Here is a 19,561-nt window from a genome sequence, read left to right as displayed (position 1 = left end):
ATTTCTCTCTCTCTGTGTATCTGATTTTTTTCTCATAAGCATTTTGCGGAGAAAGAAACATTATTGAGGTTAAATTAAAAAAAAAGAAAGAAATAGGCTCTCTGACAGATAAATATATTATAAAGCACCTCAGGGGAAAAAAACTACATTTACAGAAACGGGGGGCGGGGGGAAGAATGAACAGTCCATTAATATGGAAGTTTCTACATCAGATTAGACATCTTGTTTTCAGAAACTATCCCTTGGAATGTTCACACAATCAGAAGACTTGACCAGGGGCACATTCCTAGGTGCTTTATAATAATTCAACAAAATGCAGAGATGAACTTTGAGCTGACACTTTACTTTGATTTTGTCATAGTTAAAGTTTATTAAATATCTTTTTAAAACTTTATTATACTTCTCTCAGAGTGCAAGATGCAGTAAGCCACTTTTCAGTTAGGAGGAGTTGGCTAGTACCTGTCATCCTCCGGAGATGCATGCTGGATATGAATCCTGGGACTAGTAGGTCGTCTCCTCTCTAGGGAGGGGGACCATCTACCCCTGTTTGCCCATTCAATAAAACAGGAAAAAAATATTTAGTGAGTGAAAAAATTAAAAGAGGTATGGGAATTGGGACTGGAAAAGTACCCCAAAAAGTAATGAAATTGATTGTTTTTAATATAATAATTCTTACTAATTTTTTTAGAAATTTGGATACACTATTCTTATAGCTGTTTGTTGTGGTATATTTTCTATATAGCAGTACACTATACAAACAATTATAATGAGTGTACAAGCATGCACAATTTAGAGTGATTTAAATAATTTTCATGGCATATACAGTATTTCAAACATCCTCAAATGCTAGAAAATCTAAAAACCTGTTATTCAATAGAAGAAGTTGGAATTATAAACTAGAAGAACTTTTCAGGTGTTGATTGGCTGTTATTTTCCTCTTTCATTTTCCCAAGGGTTTATTCCCCCATTAACTGCACTAAACAAAATTTTTCCAGTAAAAATACATGGTTTTAAATTACAAAGAGACCTTTAAGAGGATTAAAGCACCATGTTACACTGTTAACAGCAGAATGTGGGGCACAAAGTGATCTGTTTTCCTAGAGCTCATCCTATGTCACTATCTGCTCTACTCATCAGCTTGTAGAGACCCCTATTCAATGTGCAATGGAAGGGCTCTGTGCAGTCCAAAATTTTCTTTGAGGCTGCCAACACACAGAAGCTCTGAAAGTTTTCTGGATTTTGTAGCAATGGAGGATATTACATCTTCTAAAAGGGGTAATGCTTCCTTGGTGACAAGCATGTGTCTTTACTCTTTACATTACATGCTCATCAAAGACTATTTATTTTCTAGGAGGAGAGCCTGTGACACCATCCATCTCAGGTTCTTTTGTTGCTGAGCACTGTTACAGAGACAGACAACAAATTTTTAAAAGGCAGGATCAGCCACTATTGACTTCTGAGTTGAATTCCTTTATATAGCTGAGACAAGTAGAAGAGATGAGATTCATCAAATTTTGAGCAGGGGGTTGGACTAGATGACCTCCTGAGGTCCCTTCCAAGGCTTATATTCTATGATTCTGTGAAGTTAACTTGTCCAAAAAGGTAAGGCTGACACTTGGGAGCAAGAAGCTCTCACAAATCTTGCTAAGTATAATTATCATTTTAAGAAGTTTAATATATTAACTATTATTGTTGAGTCTAGGTTAAATAAAGGATATCCTTATTTAATAGTCAAGGTAATAATGTTATATTTAGAGTAAATATTATAAATTTGCATGTTAGCAAAGAGAAATTAATTAGTATATATTTGTGTGCCTGGACTAGTGTAAACTTATAAAATTTCTTTTATATTCAAAAAAATGTGCAATCAAGTTTTATTAGTTCATGCCAGTCTCTTTTTATTGATTTTATAAATCAAAGAAAAAAATCTTTAAACAGCGTGGGTGGGAGGGGTGGGGGAACATTCATATTTGTAATAGTTTTTTCTTTCAAAAGCTCATTTGATTTAGAACAATAAAAAGGCTCAATCACAATGGAAAGATAATATAGTATAAACCTAATGCTGCTTAGTTTTGAAAATACAGGCAAGAAATCATTGTATATATCTCTATATATTTACATTAGCAGAGTAATACTTTACATGAACTATTCACTTTCTGAGGCAACCTTCCAGTCCATTTATTAAGAAACAGTGTTTCACTTACGGAACATGCAAATAACAAAAGTTTCAGGGAGATTTAGCATCACTTCACATTTAGGTAGCTCTTTTAAAAGATTCCAAAGGGAATAGGTTGTTAGCAGTTAGTTACTTTTTCTCTCCAAAGCAAGGGTTAAAGAAAATGTTAATGCATCAGTGCACTCAGTCAAAGCCCTTAATATGCTGATATCCTCTACAAATATTAAAGTGCATTTTTACAAAATGTTATTAATTTTGGTCATCATGCATTATGAACGTTGACAGTATACTCTCTTTCCGTAAATTTCAGTGGCGCTTAACCTTATATACCAGGGATGGCCAAACTGTGGCTTGCAAACCACATGCGGCTCTTTTACAGTTAGAGAGTGGCTGACAGAACTCCCCAGACCCCCTGACATTCTCCACCTACCAGACTGGTTGGGGGGGAGTTTGGGATCTCTGCCTTGCAGTGGGATGGTACAGTAGGGGCTTCTGCCTAGCGGGGAGGGGAGTCTTGGGGCTTTAGCCCTGTGCCCCATCAGGTGCCTCTTACGGGGCTGAAGCCCGAGGCCCGACCCCTGGCAGGTGCACCCCGGCTCTCGAACTTCTGAAGATTGTCATATGCAGCTTGGAGGGCCAGTATGTTTGGCCACCCCTGTTATATACTGTACAAAGCATGTGCAACATTACAATGCAGACAAACATGCAACAATGTACTCTCTTCTACACTGGTTGAAAAAGAGGAAAAAAACCAACATAGTGTATACCTAATATAAACAGCTGTTATATTGTTATGTAATTAGTTCAAATACAAATAGTCACAGTCAAACATGAACTCTAAAAAACATGCAGTGTAAACACACTTAATTTCCTAATGTTAGAGGGTGTTTTGTTTTATTAATGGATTTATAAAAATATGAAAATATTGTGATCCTGGAGCAGAATAGGGCCGATGAGGTCAAGAACAAATGATAGCTCCAATTTTTTTAATAACTATTCATGGGAATTTCATCAAATATCTATATCCTAGGATTTCATAAGGTCATGAAGACCAGATAAAGGCACCAGAGTTTACCATCTCAAAAATCCCTATCAAGTCATGATTACAGAGCAGCCAATATTATTACTTTTTCTATATGACCATAGAAAAGCCCGGTTGTAAGATATACATACGGAGTGTTCTACTTAATTCAATCACTTTGATTTGTTCCTCAATTTTATTTGCTCAGACCTGCATTAAAGAATCATTTAAGGCCAAAACCTACAAACATAACTAATGGAACTATGACTGGTATTAAGTCTTTGCAGGATTGGGCTCCTATAGCGTAAATAAAAACTGCCACCAGGTGTTACTGCATAACTATCATTGGCCATAACATTACCTATTAATAATCAATAAAATATTACTAATTGACCTATATGAAGATTGTGATTGTACTACACCGAGAAGACACTACTGTGTTGGGTGATGAGTCTCTGATTCAAGAAAGTACACTTGTGCTCTAAATATGTGCTTATGTGATTTCCTAAACTGAGGCCACAGATACCACTGTGTCTGGCAACAGAGAAATCTATAGATAGAAATAAGATGGCGTACTAAAAACCAAACCAAAACCAGAATTCAGAGTGACAGAGTGAAAAAAACCAGGGCCAGTAGGCAGATCAACAATGACAAAAGCAGACTAAAACAAAGAGCTTGTCTACACAGTGAGATAATGTGGCCTATGGGAGTGGGATTTCTAAAGCACCCTATTGTGCTTTACATTAATTGGTCCATGTAGACTTTGCTGGTACGCACTAAAGGTTCCCGAGCACAATGTTAAAGTGCACTAGGGAATCTTTAGTGCACACCAGCAGGGTCTATATGGACCAATTAATGCATACTTTAGAATCACAGAAGTGTAGAACTGAAAGAGACCTCAGTAGGTCATCTAATCCAGTCCCCTGCACTCAAGGCAGGACTAAGTAATAACTAGACCATTCCTGATATGTTAGGGCACTTTGGATATCACTCCCCTATAGATATCATTACACCACCGTGCAGACGAGCCCTAAGAGTTGGTGACATTGGATTATTTTTATCTATGTTTCAGGGTGTTACTGTCTGCTATATAAATTCCTGTATGTCTTGCAGGTCTCATAGAAACTTCAATCACTCAGGTATTTTAATCAAAATGAATACTAATAGACAGTCAAAATAAGTGAAATGCAGTGAGTATGTGTGCACATGTATTAACAAATAAGTGCTGAAGTCTTCAGGCATATTCTATAGCACACTGTGTCACAGAGAGCTGTGGAAAGCATTTTGGCTCTACAGCCAGGCTATTAACATGTGGCAAAAATTTTACCTAGGTCTAAACTACAAAAAGTTTGCCAGTATAGCTATATTAGCAAACCCTCTTAGTGTAGACACAGCTTATATGGGCCAAAAAGTGCTTTTGCCAGAAACGTTTGTATCGGTTTCCTGAGCAAAAGCTCCTTTATGTAATTATGGTATAAATGCAGCTATGGTAGGACTTTTATCGGTACAGAAATGTTTAAAAAAATCATCACACCTCTAAGTGACAGCACTATACCGGCAGAAGTTTCTAGTATAGACGAGGCCTAAGGCACAGAATCCATATTTTTCAGCTAGGCATAGGGTGACCAGATGTCCTGATTTTATAGGGACAGTCCTGATTTTTGGGTCTTTTTCTCATATAGGTTCCTTTTGTCCCGATATTTCACACTTGCTGTCTGGTCACCCTAGCTAGGCATGTTCTGCCTTCAGTTACCTACAGTGGAGGAGAAAATGCTGAAGAAACCCTCGGCATTATTATTACTATAATTATTTATTTATAGATATTTATCTATGATATATTATGTAGTCAAAGCACATTCACCAGCCCAGAGTTTTTAAAGAGGGAGCTAACTTAGCCTTCGGCCATGGCTAGGTAATCTGCTCTATTCACATCTGCAGTTAGGCTCAATGGTTTAGTTTCATCCACTGGTACCCAAACTCATTCCTTTCCCTTCCCTACTCCTACAGTTCACTGGCACTGTGTTTTAAACAGTCTTCCTTATTGTTTCCCAGTAGGACCCTTCCCAAATAATTTAAAATTGTGTAGTTCTTGTCTGTCAACTATGAGAAAGTTTGCCCATATACCACTCAAATTGTATAAATGAAGTTGCCTGTGGCACTCAGTGAACTGCAATGTATATTTCAACATTTTCTGCCACCACTAACACAGCACAGCAATTTATTTAAGCAGCCTTAGGAACAGGGAAGCTTTCTGGGCATGTCTTGTGAAGTCCTGATTGCCATTTGTACGGACCCATTGCCATATAAAGTAACAGAGGAAGGCATGCAGTGATGCCTTTAATAGGAACACTGGGCAGAAAGCCAGTGCCAGCATTCCACCTGACAGTGTTCAAATGGAGTTATGTTAAGATTAAATTATACAGATGCAGCATCCTGATGCTCATAGAGCAACCACGGTACAATATATGAAGAGCTTAACTCCAGCTATATGAAACCTTGCAAATTTATATTGAAAAAAGTTTTCAAAAACAGGAATAAAAACTCTCCTAATGATTGTACAGTAAGGCTAGGCCACTGAATGTTATAGTCTATATTCTATTGTTAAGGAACTAAAAATGTCTGATGTAGCATTTCAGGTGACAAGTACAATACTGCACAGAGTTTAAAGATCAATACTATTTCCAATAAAACATTAATGTGCAAACAAAGTGCTTTATTGTCAGTACACTAAACACAGCCCATATCACCTTTTTCAAAATGCAAGTGCAGGCACTTTAAACTTCATATTTCACACTTCATTTACTTTATATTTTCTGAGACAAAAGGGAGCCTGAACACAATTTATAATTCCTGTGAAGGAAATTTGGAATACCACCGTAGGAATTCTTTATTTACACTTCTCCATAAAAGGAGAATGTACTTCAGAAACAGTGACATGATGGTCACAAACCAACCATGGTTCAATATGTGGAGTAACTGGTATCTGCTGAATAAAATCTTACAAATAAATTCTAGAAAAAGTCCACCAAAGCAAATAAGAAAAGAATTCAACATATGGCTTTGGATGAAGTATAATATAGCTAACAGATTGCTAACCCTCTTGGATGAAGAGAAGACAGCTACATTAAATAATGAGGTCTGAAATCCCTGGAAAATCTTTTCCCCCCAGAACCGAAAGCATTGCGTTATTCTAAATTCATCTTTTGCATCTTGCTCTCAAAATTGGACAGGCATTGGAAAAACAAATACCATCTGGGTCTGATTAAAAGAGCTGCATCTCATCAGTACGTCAATGGAGTCACAACCCAAGTCATCTTATTATTTACCACAAAAGCATCATATACTATTTGAACTCTGTGCTATCCCACACAAGAGATCCCATGGGACAGAAACAAATACCCACAACCATCCTATGGGACTTCTAATAAAGCTAGAAACAGAACGACTCCAGAGTGATATCATATACCCTAGCTAGGGACCACAGGCTATTTAACTAAATCTTATGTTCAATGGTATTACAGATTGCTGAGAGACCTCAAAGGATCAACATGGACACTGTTCACTAAGAGGAGATCATCAACCAGTGTTGTAATTTCTACTCCATACGAGGCTGAAGACCTGATGGGCAAAAATCACAGAAGATTAGGGTTGAAAGAGACCTCAAGCGGTCATCTATTCCAACTCCCTGCTCAAAGCAGGACCAGCCCCAAATAAATCATCCCAGCCAGGGCTTTGTCAAGCCGGGCCTCGAAAACTTCTAAGGATAGAGATTCCACCACCTCCCTAGGTAACGCATTCCAGTGCTTCACCACCCTCTGAGTGAAATAGTTTTTCCTAATATCCAACCTAGACCTCCAGTACTGCAACTTGAGACCATTGCTTCTTGTTCTGTCATCTGCCACCACTGAGAACAGCCTATCTTCATCCTCTTTGGAACCACTCTTCAGGTTGTTGAAGGCTGCTATCAAATCCCCCCTCACTCTTCTCTTCTGCAGAATAAATAGGCCAAGTTCCCTCAGCCTCTCCTCATAAGCCATGTGCCCCAGCCCCCTAATCATTTTCATTGCCCTCCACTGGACTCTCTCCAATTTCCTACATCTTTTCTGTAGTGGGGGGCCCCAAACTGAACGCAATACTCTAGATGTGGCCTCAACAGTACCGAATAGAGGGGAATAATCACTTCCCTCAATCCGCTGGCAATGCTCCTTCTAATGAAGCCCAATATGCTGTTAGCCTTCTTAGCATCAAAGGGCACACTGTTGACTTATATCCAGCTTCTCATCCACTGTAATCCCCAGGTCGTTTTCTGTGGAACTGCCACTTAGCCAGTCAGTCCCCAGCCTGTAGCAGTGCATGGGATTCTTCTGTCCTAAGTGTAGGACTCTGCACTTGTCTTTGTCAAACCATATCAGATTTCTTTTGGCCTACTCCTCCAATTTATCTATCACTCTGGACCCTATCCCTATCCTCCAGCATATCTACCTCTCCCCACAGCTTAGTGTCATCCATGAACTTGCTGAGGGTGCAATCTATCCATATCATCCAGATCATTAATGAAGATGTTGAACAAAACTGGCCTCAGGCCGACCCCTGGGGCACTCCGCTTGATACCGGCCACCAACTAGAGATTGAGCCATTGATCACTAACCACTGAGCCCGAAGATCTAGCCAGCTTTCTATCCACCTTATAGTCCATTCATCCGATCCATACTTTTTTAACTTGCTGGAAAGAATACTGTGGGAGATCATATCAAAAGCTTTGCTAAAGTCAAGATATATCACGTCCGCTGCTTTCCCCATATCCACAGAGCCAGTTATCTCATCATAGAAGGTAATCAGGTTGGTCAGGCATGACTTGCCCTTGATGAATCCATGTTGACTGTTCCTGATCACCTTCCTCTCCTCAAATTGCTTCAAAACGGACCTGCTTGAGGACCTGCCCCATGATTTTTCCAGGGACTGAGGTGAGGCTGAGTGGCCTGTAGTTCCCCAGATTCTCCTTCTTCCTTTTTAAAAAATGGGCACTATATTTGCCTTTTTCCAATCATCCAGGACCTCCCCTGATCATCAGGAGTTTTCAAAGATAATGGCCAATAGCTCTGCCATCACAACAACCAACTCCCTCAGCATCCTCAGATCCTTTAGATCTGGACCCATGGACTTGTGCATGTCCAGCTTTTCTAAATAGTCCTTAACCTGTTCTTTCACCACTGAGGGCTGCTCAACTCCTCCCCATACTATACTGCCCAGAGCAGCAGTCTGGGAGCTGACCTTGTCTGTGAAGACAGAGGTAAAAAAAAAGCATTGAGTACTTCAGCTTTTTCCGCATCATCTGTCATTAGGTTGTCTCCCCCATTCAGTAAGGGTCCCACACTTTCCCTGACCCTCTTCTTGTTGCTAACAAGTTGCTAAACCCTTCTTGTTTCCACTTCTTGTAAGCTTCCTTTTTGTGTTTAAGCTCACCCAAGATTTCTCTGTGAAGCCAAGCTGGTCACCTGCTATATTTGTTATTCTTTCTGCACATCGGGATGGTTTGTTCCTGTGCCCTCAATAAGACTTCTTTAAAATACAGCCAGCTCTCCTGGACTCCTTTCCCCCTCATATTTGCCTCCCAGGGGACTCTGCCCATCATGGAAACATAAGGCTTCTACATAGCTTCAAAGTTGGGTTTAGATTTCAGAGAAGACTTTTTCCCTATAACTAGATGTTTTAATGGTGACCAGCTATTGTTCCCAGAATTTTCAAAATGATGTACAGTGTTTTAGTGGCATGATTTTCCTTGAAATTAATACAGCAAACCACATGTCCTGCTTTGAAAATGTAACTATTTTTTGGAATATTTTTGTTGTTGCTAAAACCATACAAAATGTTTACATTAATATCCTAGGCCTTAGTTATAGATTGCTTGTTACTCTGCTCATCACTTTACAACAACAAAAATGCTCAGTGGTTTGCTAATTTCAATAACCAATTTTTCTGGACTGATTGATGAGCAAATTCACATTATTACCCTACATATCAATTGAGTATTTACACCATGGGCTAAATCCTACTCCCACTGAAGCCAATGTGAGTTTTACTGTTGACGTCAGTGGGGTCAGGATTTCACGCTATAGAAAACAAGAATTCTTAGACAAGAATACTGCAAACATTCAAAAATTCTCTGTTAAGACATACTCACATCTAATTACAAAATCTGTCCATAGTATTTGGTTTCCCTGTGGCTTTGAACTACACTAGCTTTAAAGGTGAAAGTTCAGAAAGCAGTCATTAAATGTTTCTATTTAACATAACAAGTGCAACTATATTTCATTTAAATTGCTGAAAATGTATTCTTGAAGCTTATGTAAACTAAGTACAGTGTTATATAGTGCAAAGATCATTACATTGTTTTGATTTATACTTTAAACAAACAACAATAGATATGGCAGATTAGATTAAGAAAATAATGTAGTTGGTTGGTTGATTTGTGGAAATTAATGTACACGCTGTTATACAAATTACAATTTTGGTTTGAAAAATAAGAGTTTGATTTCACGATTTGCATTTTTTTAGAATTGCATCCTAATTCATATAATTTGTAAATTTTATGACACCATCTCATTTGCAATTTGCAGAATGGGCAAGAAATAAAAGTAATACATCTTAGCAGATGATAATGAAGATTAACAATCAAGTGGTGCTCCTTCACCTCACTTAACACTGCAGTGTTATTATCAGCATACTGAGGACTTTTGTAAACAATGACATCAGCTTGAACTAAAAATAGGGAAAGAAGAAGCCAGAAGCAATTATAAACTGCAACACACAATTTGCATGGCATATATGAGTATAGGGGCAAAAATGTCTACAAATACCAAAGCAGATATGAATGTACAGACATGTAGAAGACTCATATGGAGAAACACACAAAACTGACAAAGTTCACCAGCACAGATGACAAGAAATTCATAAGTCTTTACTTTATACCTTTCTCGTTCTGGTGAATGCAAACTAGTATCTGGTCTCAAGCAGTTGGTACTAGCACTCCTAGCCCTGTCAAGGGAGGGCTGTAGTTCACTAGTGCCAGTGCATTGCATCCAATGGTAGAAGAGAAAGAAAAAGAAAACAAAGAAAGGAACACAATGTTAGATATTAAATAATAAAATAATGTTCTCTTTACATAAAAATGTGGTATCACAATGATTTAATTAATAAAGATGTAAAAGAGCTGACTAGATGACAATGCAAATATTTGTTTAAAAATAAACCAAATGAAAGATTATGTTTGAACTTGTTTGTATAAAAAATCTTAAGTATCTAAGACCATAAAATGAGACTACGCAATACATACTTATGAGAAAGTGGAACGGGAAATACTAAAACAATACATCTAAATATTTATTACTAGTAACAACTGCTATACCAACACAGAAGGACAGGATACAGTATATCTCAAGTAAAAATAGTTTAGAGTGAAGCTAATTTACTTTAGAAAACCATATTACATACTAAACAGGAAGGGGCACTTCTACTCAGTTCTTACCTAACCAAGAGTTCGTCTGTAAATCTTGGTATTTGTGCATTAAGACAATCACGAAGGAGTGAAATATCCTGTCTAATCACTGATTTGGTTTTAGCACATGCAGGCAGAGTTGAGCTTTATAAATTAAAATTATTTAAAATAAAAATAAAATTTAATTTCACATGTAATCAAAACCATACACATAAAGAAAGAAAAATGAGACATAAGGAAAAGAAAACTGTAATACTATTTAACTCCAGTACTGACATTTCAGTAGAGTTTAATGATAGAAGAATTCTAGACAATACAGAGGTTGCAAGTGTTTGTCACTTATGTAAGAGTTAATCTTAGATAGTTGAATCTAGTTATGTTTATAAGTACATGTTTTTATCTGTTAAAGTTTTCTAGAAAGTACCACTATATTATTATAATGTGTATGTTTGTTTAAATAATTTAAGTGAATACTTACTTACCTGTAAATATTCCAGTGAGTACCATTCTCTAGTAAAGGCATCTTGGGTGGTAATGTTTTATAGTGCCTAACAGAATTTCTTGAATGTGGAAGAACAGAAGAAAACAAAAACAAAAACAAAGCATGCCAGAAACGAAAGTATAGGTAACGGTAGAACAATGTTAACTAGAATGAAGACTATGTAATGTGCATAATACTATAGCAAGTTTGAACTGGTATATGCATAGATTTCTCAATGTGTCCTTTTCTTCGTTCAACCAACATGTAATTTCAGGACCAGATCTCCTATGCATGCAAACTCAGTGAAGCTACTCACATAAGTAAATTTAGTGTAACATCGTAGGTCTGAATTTTCCTCTGGAACTAAAATACCTTGGAATCTTTTCAATTTTTGATTAAAATGTATTAGCTGCTGTAAAACATGAAGTTGCTATTTTTATGCTAGCTATTTTTATATGTCAATACTACTTTATTTTAATCTACATTGTGTGATTTAATGATCCCTTCTAGTTATCTATACGATAAATTAATTGCCTACTAAAACACACTGCTATATACAATATCACAAACTAAACCACGGTTGTATTAGTATTTCAAAAATGTCATGTGTTAAAGTCCTTTAGAGGTGGTATACTAGGGGCCAGGTTCACAATGGGACTTTAGGCATTGCAATGCTGAGTACTATGGGGCTTAACTTTTAGATGAGAAAGTCACTTGTTTTCACAACGCCTGAGTTAGGCACTTAGGTTCCCTATATGGGGAGAGATAGGCTGCTAAGCATAGGATTCACAGAAGGCAGCAAACTAGGCAAGGGTCATCTAAACTAATCAATTAGAATGCGATGAGAGGGTGTGTCCTGAGCCCTGCCTCTCGTCGGGTACCTAAGCTGTTTCTTGCAAGAAATGCCACCAGTGGTGGTGATGCCAGTGCTTACCTTTTAGCCCAGTGGTTAGAACACTCTGCTGGGATGTAGGAGACCCAGGTTCAATACCCCCATGTTTGATCAGGAGAAAGGATTTAAACAAGGGTCCTCCCATCACTCAGAAGGTTGCCCAAACCACTGGGCTTAGGGATATTCTGATGTGTGGCTCCTTCAATCTCCCCTTTTGACGCTTGGATAAATAATTAGAGAGCTATTGAAGCAGCGGGGCTGGATCCTAAGTCTTCCACCTCCAAAGTGAAAGCCCTAAACTCCAGTCACAGAGTTGTTCTCACATACACTCTCTTTCTCTGGCACAATGACTATTTAAGTACTTAATCAAAAGTGAAACAGCTTCAAGAGGAAAGAGGGAGGGAGCCACATATAAGAATATCCCATAGCTCAGTGGCTAAGTCAACATCACCTCATGTTCAAATTCTTTCTTCCAATCAAGCAGAAGGGGGAATTAAACCCAGGTCTCCCACTTCCCAGGTGATCATTCTAACTACTGGGCTAAAAGTTATGAAATAGATACCAGCCCCTCCCCCCCAGGAATTTGAAAGGGCCCTGATCTAGTTAGCAAGCTCAGAGTTTGCCTACCAGATCGAGCTTCACAGGTGAGACAGGCAGGAGAACATCTATCTTCCCGTTGGGGCTTAAGGCATCTGGATGTCTAGAATGATGCAACAGTGCACATTCTCAGAAGCAGAAACATAGGTTCCTAGGCACCTTTCACAACAAAAATGTAGGTGCCAATGAGTTTAGGCACCTACAAGATTAGGTGGCAACTGAAGGGGGTTTAAGAATGCCAGTGGCACCTAAATGTCCTTTTGTGAATATGTACATAGATTACATTAAGTTAAACAGCATTAATAATGGTAAGCTAATTTTAAAAATATTGGAATTGGTTTATCCATCACCAAGGTACAGTACCTCTGTGGTGTTAGTGTATATCTACATAGAGCTAGCATGCTAAAAACAGAAGTGTAGCCACAGTGCCAGGAGGGGCTAGCCAACCCAAGTGCAGGTAGATCCTCCCACTGCTCACATCACTGAGGCTACACTTCTGTTCTGATTGAGCTAGCATACATACGTCTCCTCAAGCTACGAATTACACCTCCAGTTTGAAGCATAGACATACCTTTGGATGACAACTGTTTAACATAATAAACCAAGGCCACAGTACATAACATTTTAGAACTAGGAGTGTGGACTACCCTGGCCAAGTGAAACTCCAGGAGAAATGTAACGGAAGAATGTGACTACCCAAATTGGAATCTGTTCCACATAGTGCAGTTAACTGGAATTAAAACAAACTTTTATGGAGTGTCCACACATTCCACCAAGGGAGGGCTTTGGTGGGACTGGCAGAAGGATACGCACCCTGGAGGTTCTTGCCATCTCCAGGTTGTTCCTCTTAATAGCATTCCTTGACTCCACATGGGATTTAGAGCTGGGTGCATCTGTATCCCTGTATCTAAACACCTCCATATGTGAGGGATTCTGAATCCTGATTTTAAAGCTTGGACCATCTCTAATTAATGTCACATACACACTACACTCTAAACTAAAATTATCAATAATAATAAATACAACGCAATACAATAAGATGTCTAGAAGATAAGAATTTATTACTACAGCACTATGCCCATAGCATGCCTAAGCTTTACAGTTACACCAATGTAAATGAGTGTGCAGAAACAATGCCAACAACATAGATGCCAAATAACTTGTTGAGTGGGCATATGAGACAACGGCATCCAAGCTATTAGTCTTTTTTGGACTCTGAATTTAATGGGAGTTGGATCAGGACCCATAAGCCTTGTAACTCATTTTAGCAACCAATCTATGGTAGCCATTATTATACTTCTATTGCTGTGTGGTGGGCTAGCTTCTATGCATAACAATGTGTCATCATTGTATTGATAACAGTACTTCAGAGTGACCACCTGGCACATTGTGGAGCATCTACTGTCGAGTTAACCCAACGTCCCAAGTACATGCAGCAATATGCAGCAATAAACAAGCTGTTCAATGGATACTGTCATATTTCATAGCTCCATTATATTACTGCAGAATATAGAACTATTATATAAATATACATATCAAATACATTATTAAGAGTACTATACTGTTAGTACAGTATCCAATTTTTTTTAAAGGTGTATTTGGTACTGAACTTGAAATTGAGGAAATAACAGTAACTAGAGCAAGGCATAACATAGGCAAGTGCTGCGTGAACTTACATGAATACACCTCCATTCTGACCTGTATCCCACTTGTGGGCAATTTGTCAGAAGACTGTTGATCATGCTAAATTGTGTTGAGGCTTTGTGCTATAATTAAAACTCCACTAAGGGCCAGATAAAATTCACCATATTGTGTTTCATATAAGAATTAAGTGAGAATTTTTAATATTTGCAACTCAGCCATTTTAAAGTAATTGATGACCTGAAAGGGGAAAGGAACAAATACAGACTCAGAAAGAGACAAGGAGATGCAGAAGTGGGAGCTGAAAAAAGAAAGGCCAGAAGAGGGAAGTGAAGGAACAGGAGCTGCGTGGTCCCATGAAGCTGACATAAAGGGGAAGGGGGCCAGGAACAACAGAGAAGCAGGGACTGAAATGGTTTATTAAATGTTGAAACCCAGAAACACTGAAGCACGAACTTCCTCAGTCACAGAAAGTTAGCCTAAAAGAAAAGGAGTACTTGTGGCACCTTAGAGACTAACCAATTTATTTGAGCATAAGCTTTCGGGAGCTACAGCTCACTTCATCGGATGCCTGTAGTTCTTTTCTAATGATAATACTTTAAATTTGCAATGAACTTTAATGGAACCATTGCACTGATGCTGAAGTTCTTAAAAACTATATAATACTTTCTAAGTATTATACAGTGTAACAGAACCTAACCATAAGTTCGTCTTTCCACTATCATTGATGAGACCTGGAAAATTAAAATTATCTTGGACAAATTTGTGAAACCCATTGTTTAGGGAACAATCATGCAGACCAGTGGTGCATTGGACTGCATGGTTTTACAGGGTCTTTTCCAATCCTAATTTTTAAGGTTAAGTAAAATTTAGAGAGTACCGACCTAAACTTTTACTAATGATCAGTTTGTGAGTAGAAAACTACATACATGTTTTCCTTAGTTCTCATAACTGTAACACCTGCAAAAGAGCTGATTTATAAATGTCACCAGAAGAGGAGAAATAGAAATAGATATACAAAGATTGCAAGAAAGTGCTGCCAATTTATCCTAACAAAAATAAAATAAAATTGAAAATGCTTGTGTTCTTAAAATTAGATCAGAAAAAGATTTTTCTTTGCTTACTAATAACCAATTTGTTTAGTCAAATTTTAGATCTGAATTAAAGTGATCACTGTCTAATTGGATGTACCAAAAGCATGGGAATAAACTGTGACTACACTTTTTCTTCAATTTTTACACTTAAGTCAATGCTTTTTCCAGATTTGTATTTAACTTCTGTGTTATATGACAAGAGGTAGGCTGGTGAGATTGAGTTTTGTTTTTCTTTCACAAAAATTGATCAGGTAAGTTTTGCTTTTGCAAACCCAAGAATGGTTCATATCAGGATTCCATATTATCCAAAGCTCCAAAATTTAGGAAAGGGTGTCAGGGTGAAGATGGGTCCAAGCTGTATCTGAACCCAACCTTTAGCAATATGTGGGAACAAGGGTTGAAATGAAATGGGAAACTTTAGGTCTAGGGCTCCCATGGGGTGGTTTAATCCTGGTTCCTTCCTATACCAACCACCAAAGCTCACCGTGGGTTTGGGTGTCAGATAAAGTAAAAAGTTCAGTTTTGGCCCATCTCTGCTAGAGATTCTCCCCAGATTCTCAGTTGTTGTAAATCAGTGTCCTCCATTAAATCTGGTCCTTAGATCTTTCTGTCTATACAGTGCATAATGTACTATAGGATTCAAGCTGAATACATAGAAAGACCCAGTTTTTTAATATGGCAGCAGATATTTCTTATCCAAGGGAAATTGGAAATCAAGCACCCGATTCACCAGGGTGTTACTCACATTTTACGTCAATGTAATTCCATTGAGATTACAATAATGAATTGGTGTAAATCTGGTGTAACACAATGGCTGCATCAGTCAATGTGATGCACCATTGTGTTACACCAGAGTATGAGTAGACAACGAGTACATAAAACATAACCAACTCTCAGCAGGTACAATATGACATATTGCCAAAGTATCTAACCTTTCGATTTATGGACTTATTTGTTTAGATTTTTGAACTTATTTGTTTTCATTGTCTGCTAAATAACATGAAGTCATTCCTTATTACAAAGATTCAGAGTAAATGGCTTCCAGTTTAAAATGTGAGGTGAAGTTTCAGGGATTTCTAACTGCTAACAGGTAGCCTGTGTACTCTCATCACCAGTATGCTCTAGTTAGGCTCTAAAGAGTAGTGTTTCCTGATTTAAAAAATTGTAATTAAACAAAATCTTCCAAATGGGAATCCAGGGAGATATCAAAACTAAAGATGGGTCTTCTTTGAGGTATGAAATATTACCCCGTGTTGCAAAAGCATTAAAAATTAGTTCAGACCTTACAAGCCCTGATCCTACAAACATTTACTTATATGTTTAACTTAAACACATAAGCAGTCCCATTACTTCACTGAAGGTCCATCTCCCTACAGAATAACTTAAATTTGGGGCTCAGCTGCATCTGTGCTGGGTCCTTTCTTTTTGAGTTCTTGAGCGCTGTAGGACCTACTGGAGACTGGAGTCAATGTAGAATATTGCAGTCTCTGGGATTTGGAGTCCTCACGGGATATAGCGCACTTATCAATTCAAAGGGGGGAAATGCCCTGGCAGGGCCCAGCACAGACAAAACCAAAACTAAAATTCTAAATGGAAGGTGGGAAACAATGGATACATCTACTCTGCAAAAACCAACCAACCAACCAACCAACCACACAAACCACATGAGCAAGTTTCAGAGCCTGGATCTACAGCCTTGGATCTACAGACTTGAGCTTGCAGGGCTCATGCTACATTACAAAAATAGCAGTATCGACATTCCCACTCGGGCTGGAGCTCAGGCCCTGAGACCCACCCACTTGCCAGGTTTCGGAGCCTAAGCCGAAACATCTACGGTGCTAGCTGTAGTGCCGAAGAGCGAGCCATGTGAGCCTGAGTCTGTAGACCTGGGCACTCGGGCGTGCTGCCACGGGTATTTTTTTTGCAGTGTAGACGTGCCCAAGTGAGAGCTGTCAGGTGAAGCACAGTGACATGCAACCTTTGTTTATCTAGTCATGTGCTCTTCTGAGGAATTTTCTTCAAGTTTGTTGTCAAAACACAAAAAGTGTTTATTAATTTTACATAATAACAAAGGAAACAAATCAAAGAACCATAAAAAATTCAAAAAACGCAAAAGAAACTTTATAAAACCACAGTAAAACTGCCATGCATTTGAAAATCACACCTTTTCTGACTAGACAGGTACTCCTATCACAAAAGTATATGCTGCAGAAATATTTGTATTATTTAATTTCAAATGTGACTGTTGACACTTATTTTACCACTAGGCTTTCAACTGCTCTAATCATAACTATCAAAGTAAACAAACATATGTAAAAATCTTGATCAGTTCTTTTTTTTAAAAAAATAACTAAATGGCAATTCAGTTACATGTTAAGAAAATGGTGTCCATTACTTACTGTAATATTAATAAAGCTAAAGGAAATGATTGGGCTAGTGAAGTACACAGAAACTAACTATAAGAAATCACGGTTATCGAATTCCTGTATTTACCTGGTGGTATGTAGGCACTCTGCACTTCTTCCTCGTTTTGCTCTGGGCAGCATAAGAAGCTCACTGCACAGACAGGATGGGTGGTGAGTGAAACAGATATAAATATGAAGTATTAGATGACATGAGTTATGCAAATGATATGCAAATGAAAACATAAAAAAAGAAACCAGAAAGCTGGTACTGAGATAGCTGTCTTGATAGTGTTCAAACCAAAACAGATTACAATGCTGCTCTAAAATGTAAGCAATAAAGTACCTATGACAACTATATATTCAGATAATACTTTTAAGTGGACATCTAATTTTGTCTTTTTCTTTTTTTAAATTTTGAAGTTACTTCAGAGTTTTTAATATTAAATATTGACAGGATTCTTTATCAAATTACACTGCTATGTAATCTTCTAGTTCTTAAAGTACGTATTTATTAAAACTTGGCAGCATGATAATAAAAATGGAACTGTAGAACCTCCATTTTTGAACTCAGACAAGAGTGTGTGCGCGCAGAAGGGTGGTGGGGAGTTATAAACTTAGTTTTATGCTCTAGCGAATACAGTGTAAGGAGCATCAACTCATCATTTTGGTGAAATGAAAAATATTTGTCCACCAAAATATTAAGTTTATTCAAAGGTAGATTCTGATCTAAAGCTTTTTAATTACGATATTTTGTTATATATTCCCTTACAGAAACAGAAAATGTGTTAATCAGCTATCAAAATCTCCTTTCTAATCATTTCTATTTTACAGTCCACTTACTCCATTATTTCAACCAGCAGTATATTACAAGAGCCAAGTGCTACAGCCAACAATATAGCTACTGTAAATTAATCATTTCCATCTTTAATAAACATGATTGTGATAACAGCATGTCCCTTTGGTGATTTCTGTGGGTATCTGCACTTCAGTGCAAATCACAGAGAGAAAGTCCCAGAATCTCCTTATTGTTATTGACACCAAAGTGAGGCTAAAGTTCATGAAGATGCATCATTTAAAAAGAATCAAAGAATCATATGAAGTACTATGGTAACAGAGAGAGAAAAGATATAAAAATTATGCAAAGTGGAAAAATGCTCAATTACTTTTATACTTCATAAAACTATAAATTTCACTATGGAAACTGGTATAAGCAATATTTATGTAATATAATAAACCAGGGCAATCAAAATCATGACTTAAATCTCACATGTGGATTGCAAGTTTGCATCTGGAACTACAGGCCTGATTTTGATGCAACAAAATATGTTAAAGGTGAACTGAATTGTTTTTCTTAAAAGGAAAGAACAATAAAACTATTTAATATCTCATATCATTAGCAGAATTTATGTGTAGACTTCCAAATTACAAATAAATACAATATAATTTAAAACAAAGTAATTGAAAATAAAATTCCTCTTTTATTTCTTGTACACACAAAGGGTTCTGTGTTTCCCTTGAAAGATTTGAGGACATTACAAAAGCCAAAGCACTGTATGATTCAGGTCCATGCACGGCTTAGTTATCAGAGGGTATGTCTACACTGCGACTAGATGCCTGTGCCAGCTGACTCGGGTTCACAGGGCTCGGTCAAAGAGGGCTGTTTAATTGCAGTGTAGACATTCGGGCTCAGGATGCAGCCCAAACTCTGGAACCCTTCCACCCTGCAGGGTCCTAGAGCCTGGGCTCCAGCCCAAACCTG

The 19,561-nt window shown here is 37.8% G+C and overlaps 1 protein-coding gene across 50 annotated transcripts in view; it reads right to left on the bottom strand.

The window, feature by feature from the left end:
• The window catches only part of RIMS1 (regulating synaptic membrane exocytosis 1), a 504,482-nt gene that overhangs the window by 158,414 nt on the left and 326,507 nt on the right, over positions 1–19,561 (bottom strand). For 22 of the 50 annotated variants that reach the window (XM_075126526.1, XM_075126527.1, XM_048845977.2 and 19 more), the window contains 3 exons: positions 17,891–17,953; positions 10,167–10,256; positions 460–543 (listed from right to left, as the gene is read on the bottom strand). The exons of 5 other annotated variants lie outside the window; for them this stretch is intronic. In XM_075126526.1, coding sequence (XP_074982627.1) covers positions 460–543; positions 10,167–10,256; positions 17,891–17,953 — 237 coding nt within the window. Of the gene's footprint in view, positions 1–459; positions 544–10,166; positions 10,257–10,722; positions 10,837–11,174; positions 11,253–17,890; positions 17,954–19,561 lie in introns of all 50 variants that reach the window. 23 more of the 50 variants (XM_075126522.1, XM_048845938.2, XM_048845952.2 and 20 more) reach the window with 5 other exon arrangements.

This window comes from Caretta caretta, chromosome 3 (genome assembly GCF_965140235.1).
Source record: "Caretta caretta isolate rCarCar2 chromosome 3, rCarCar1.hap1, whole genome shotgun sequence".
In the NCBI taxonomy this organism is placed as follows: Eukaryota; Metazoa; Chordata; order Testudines; family Cheloniidae; genus Caretta; species Caretta caretta.
The sequence above is the reverse complement of the archived record's forward strand: the minus strand, read 5'-3'. Positions and strand labels throughout refer to the sequence as shown.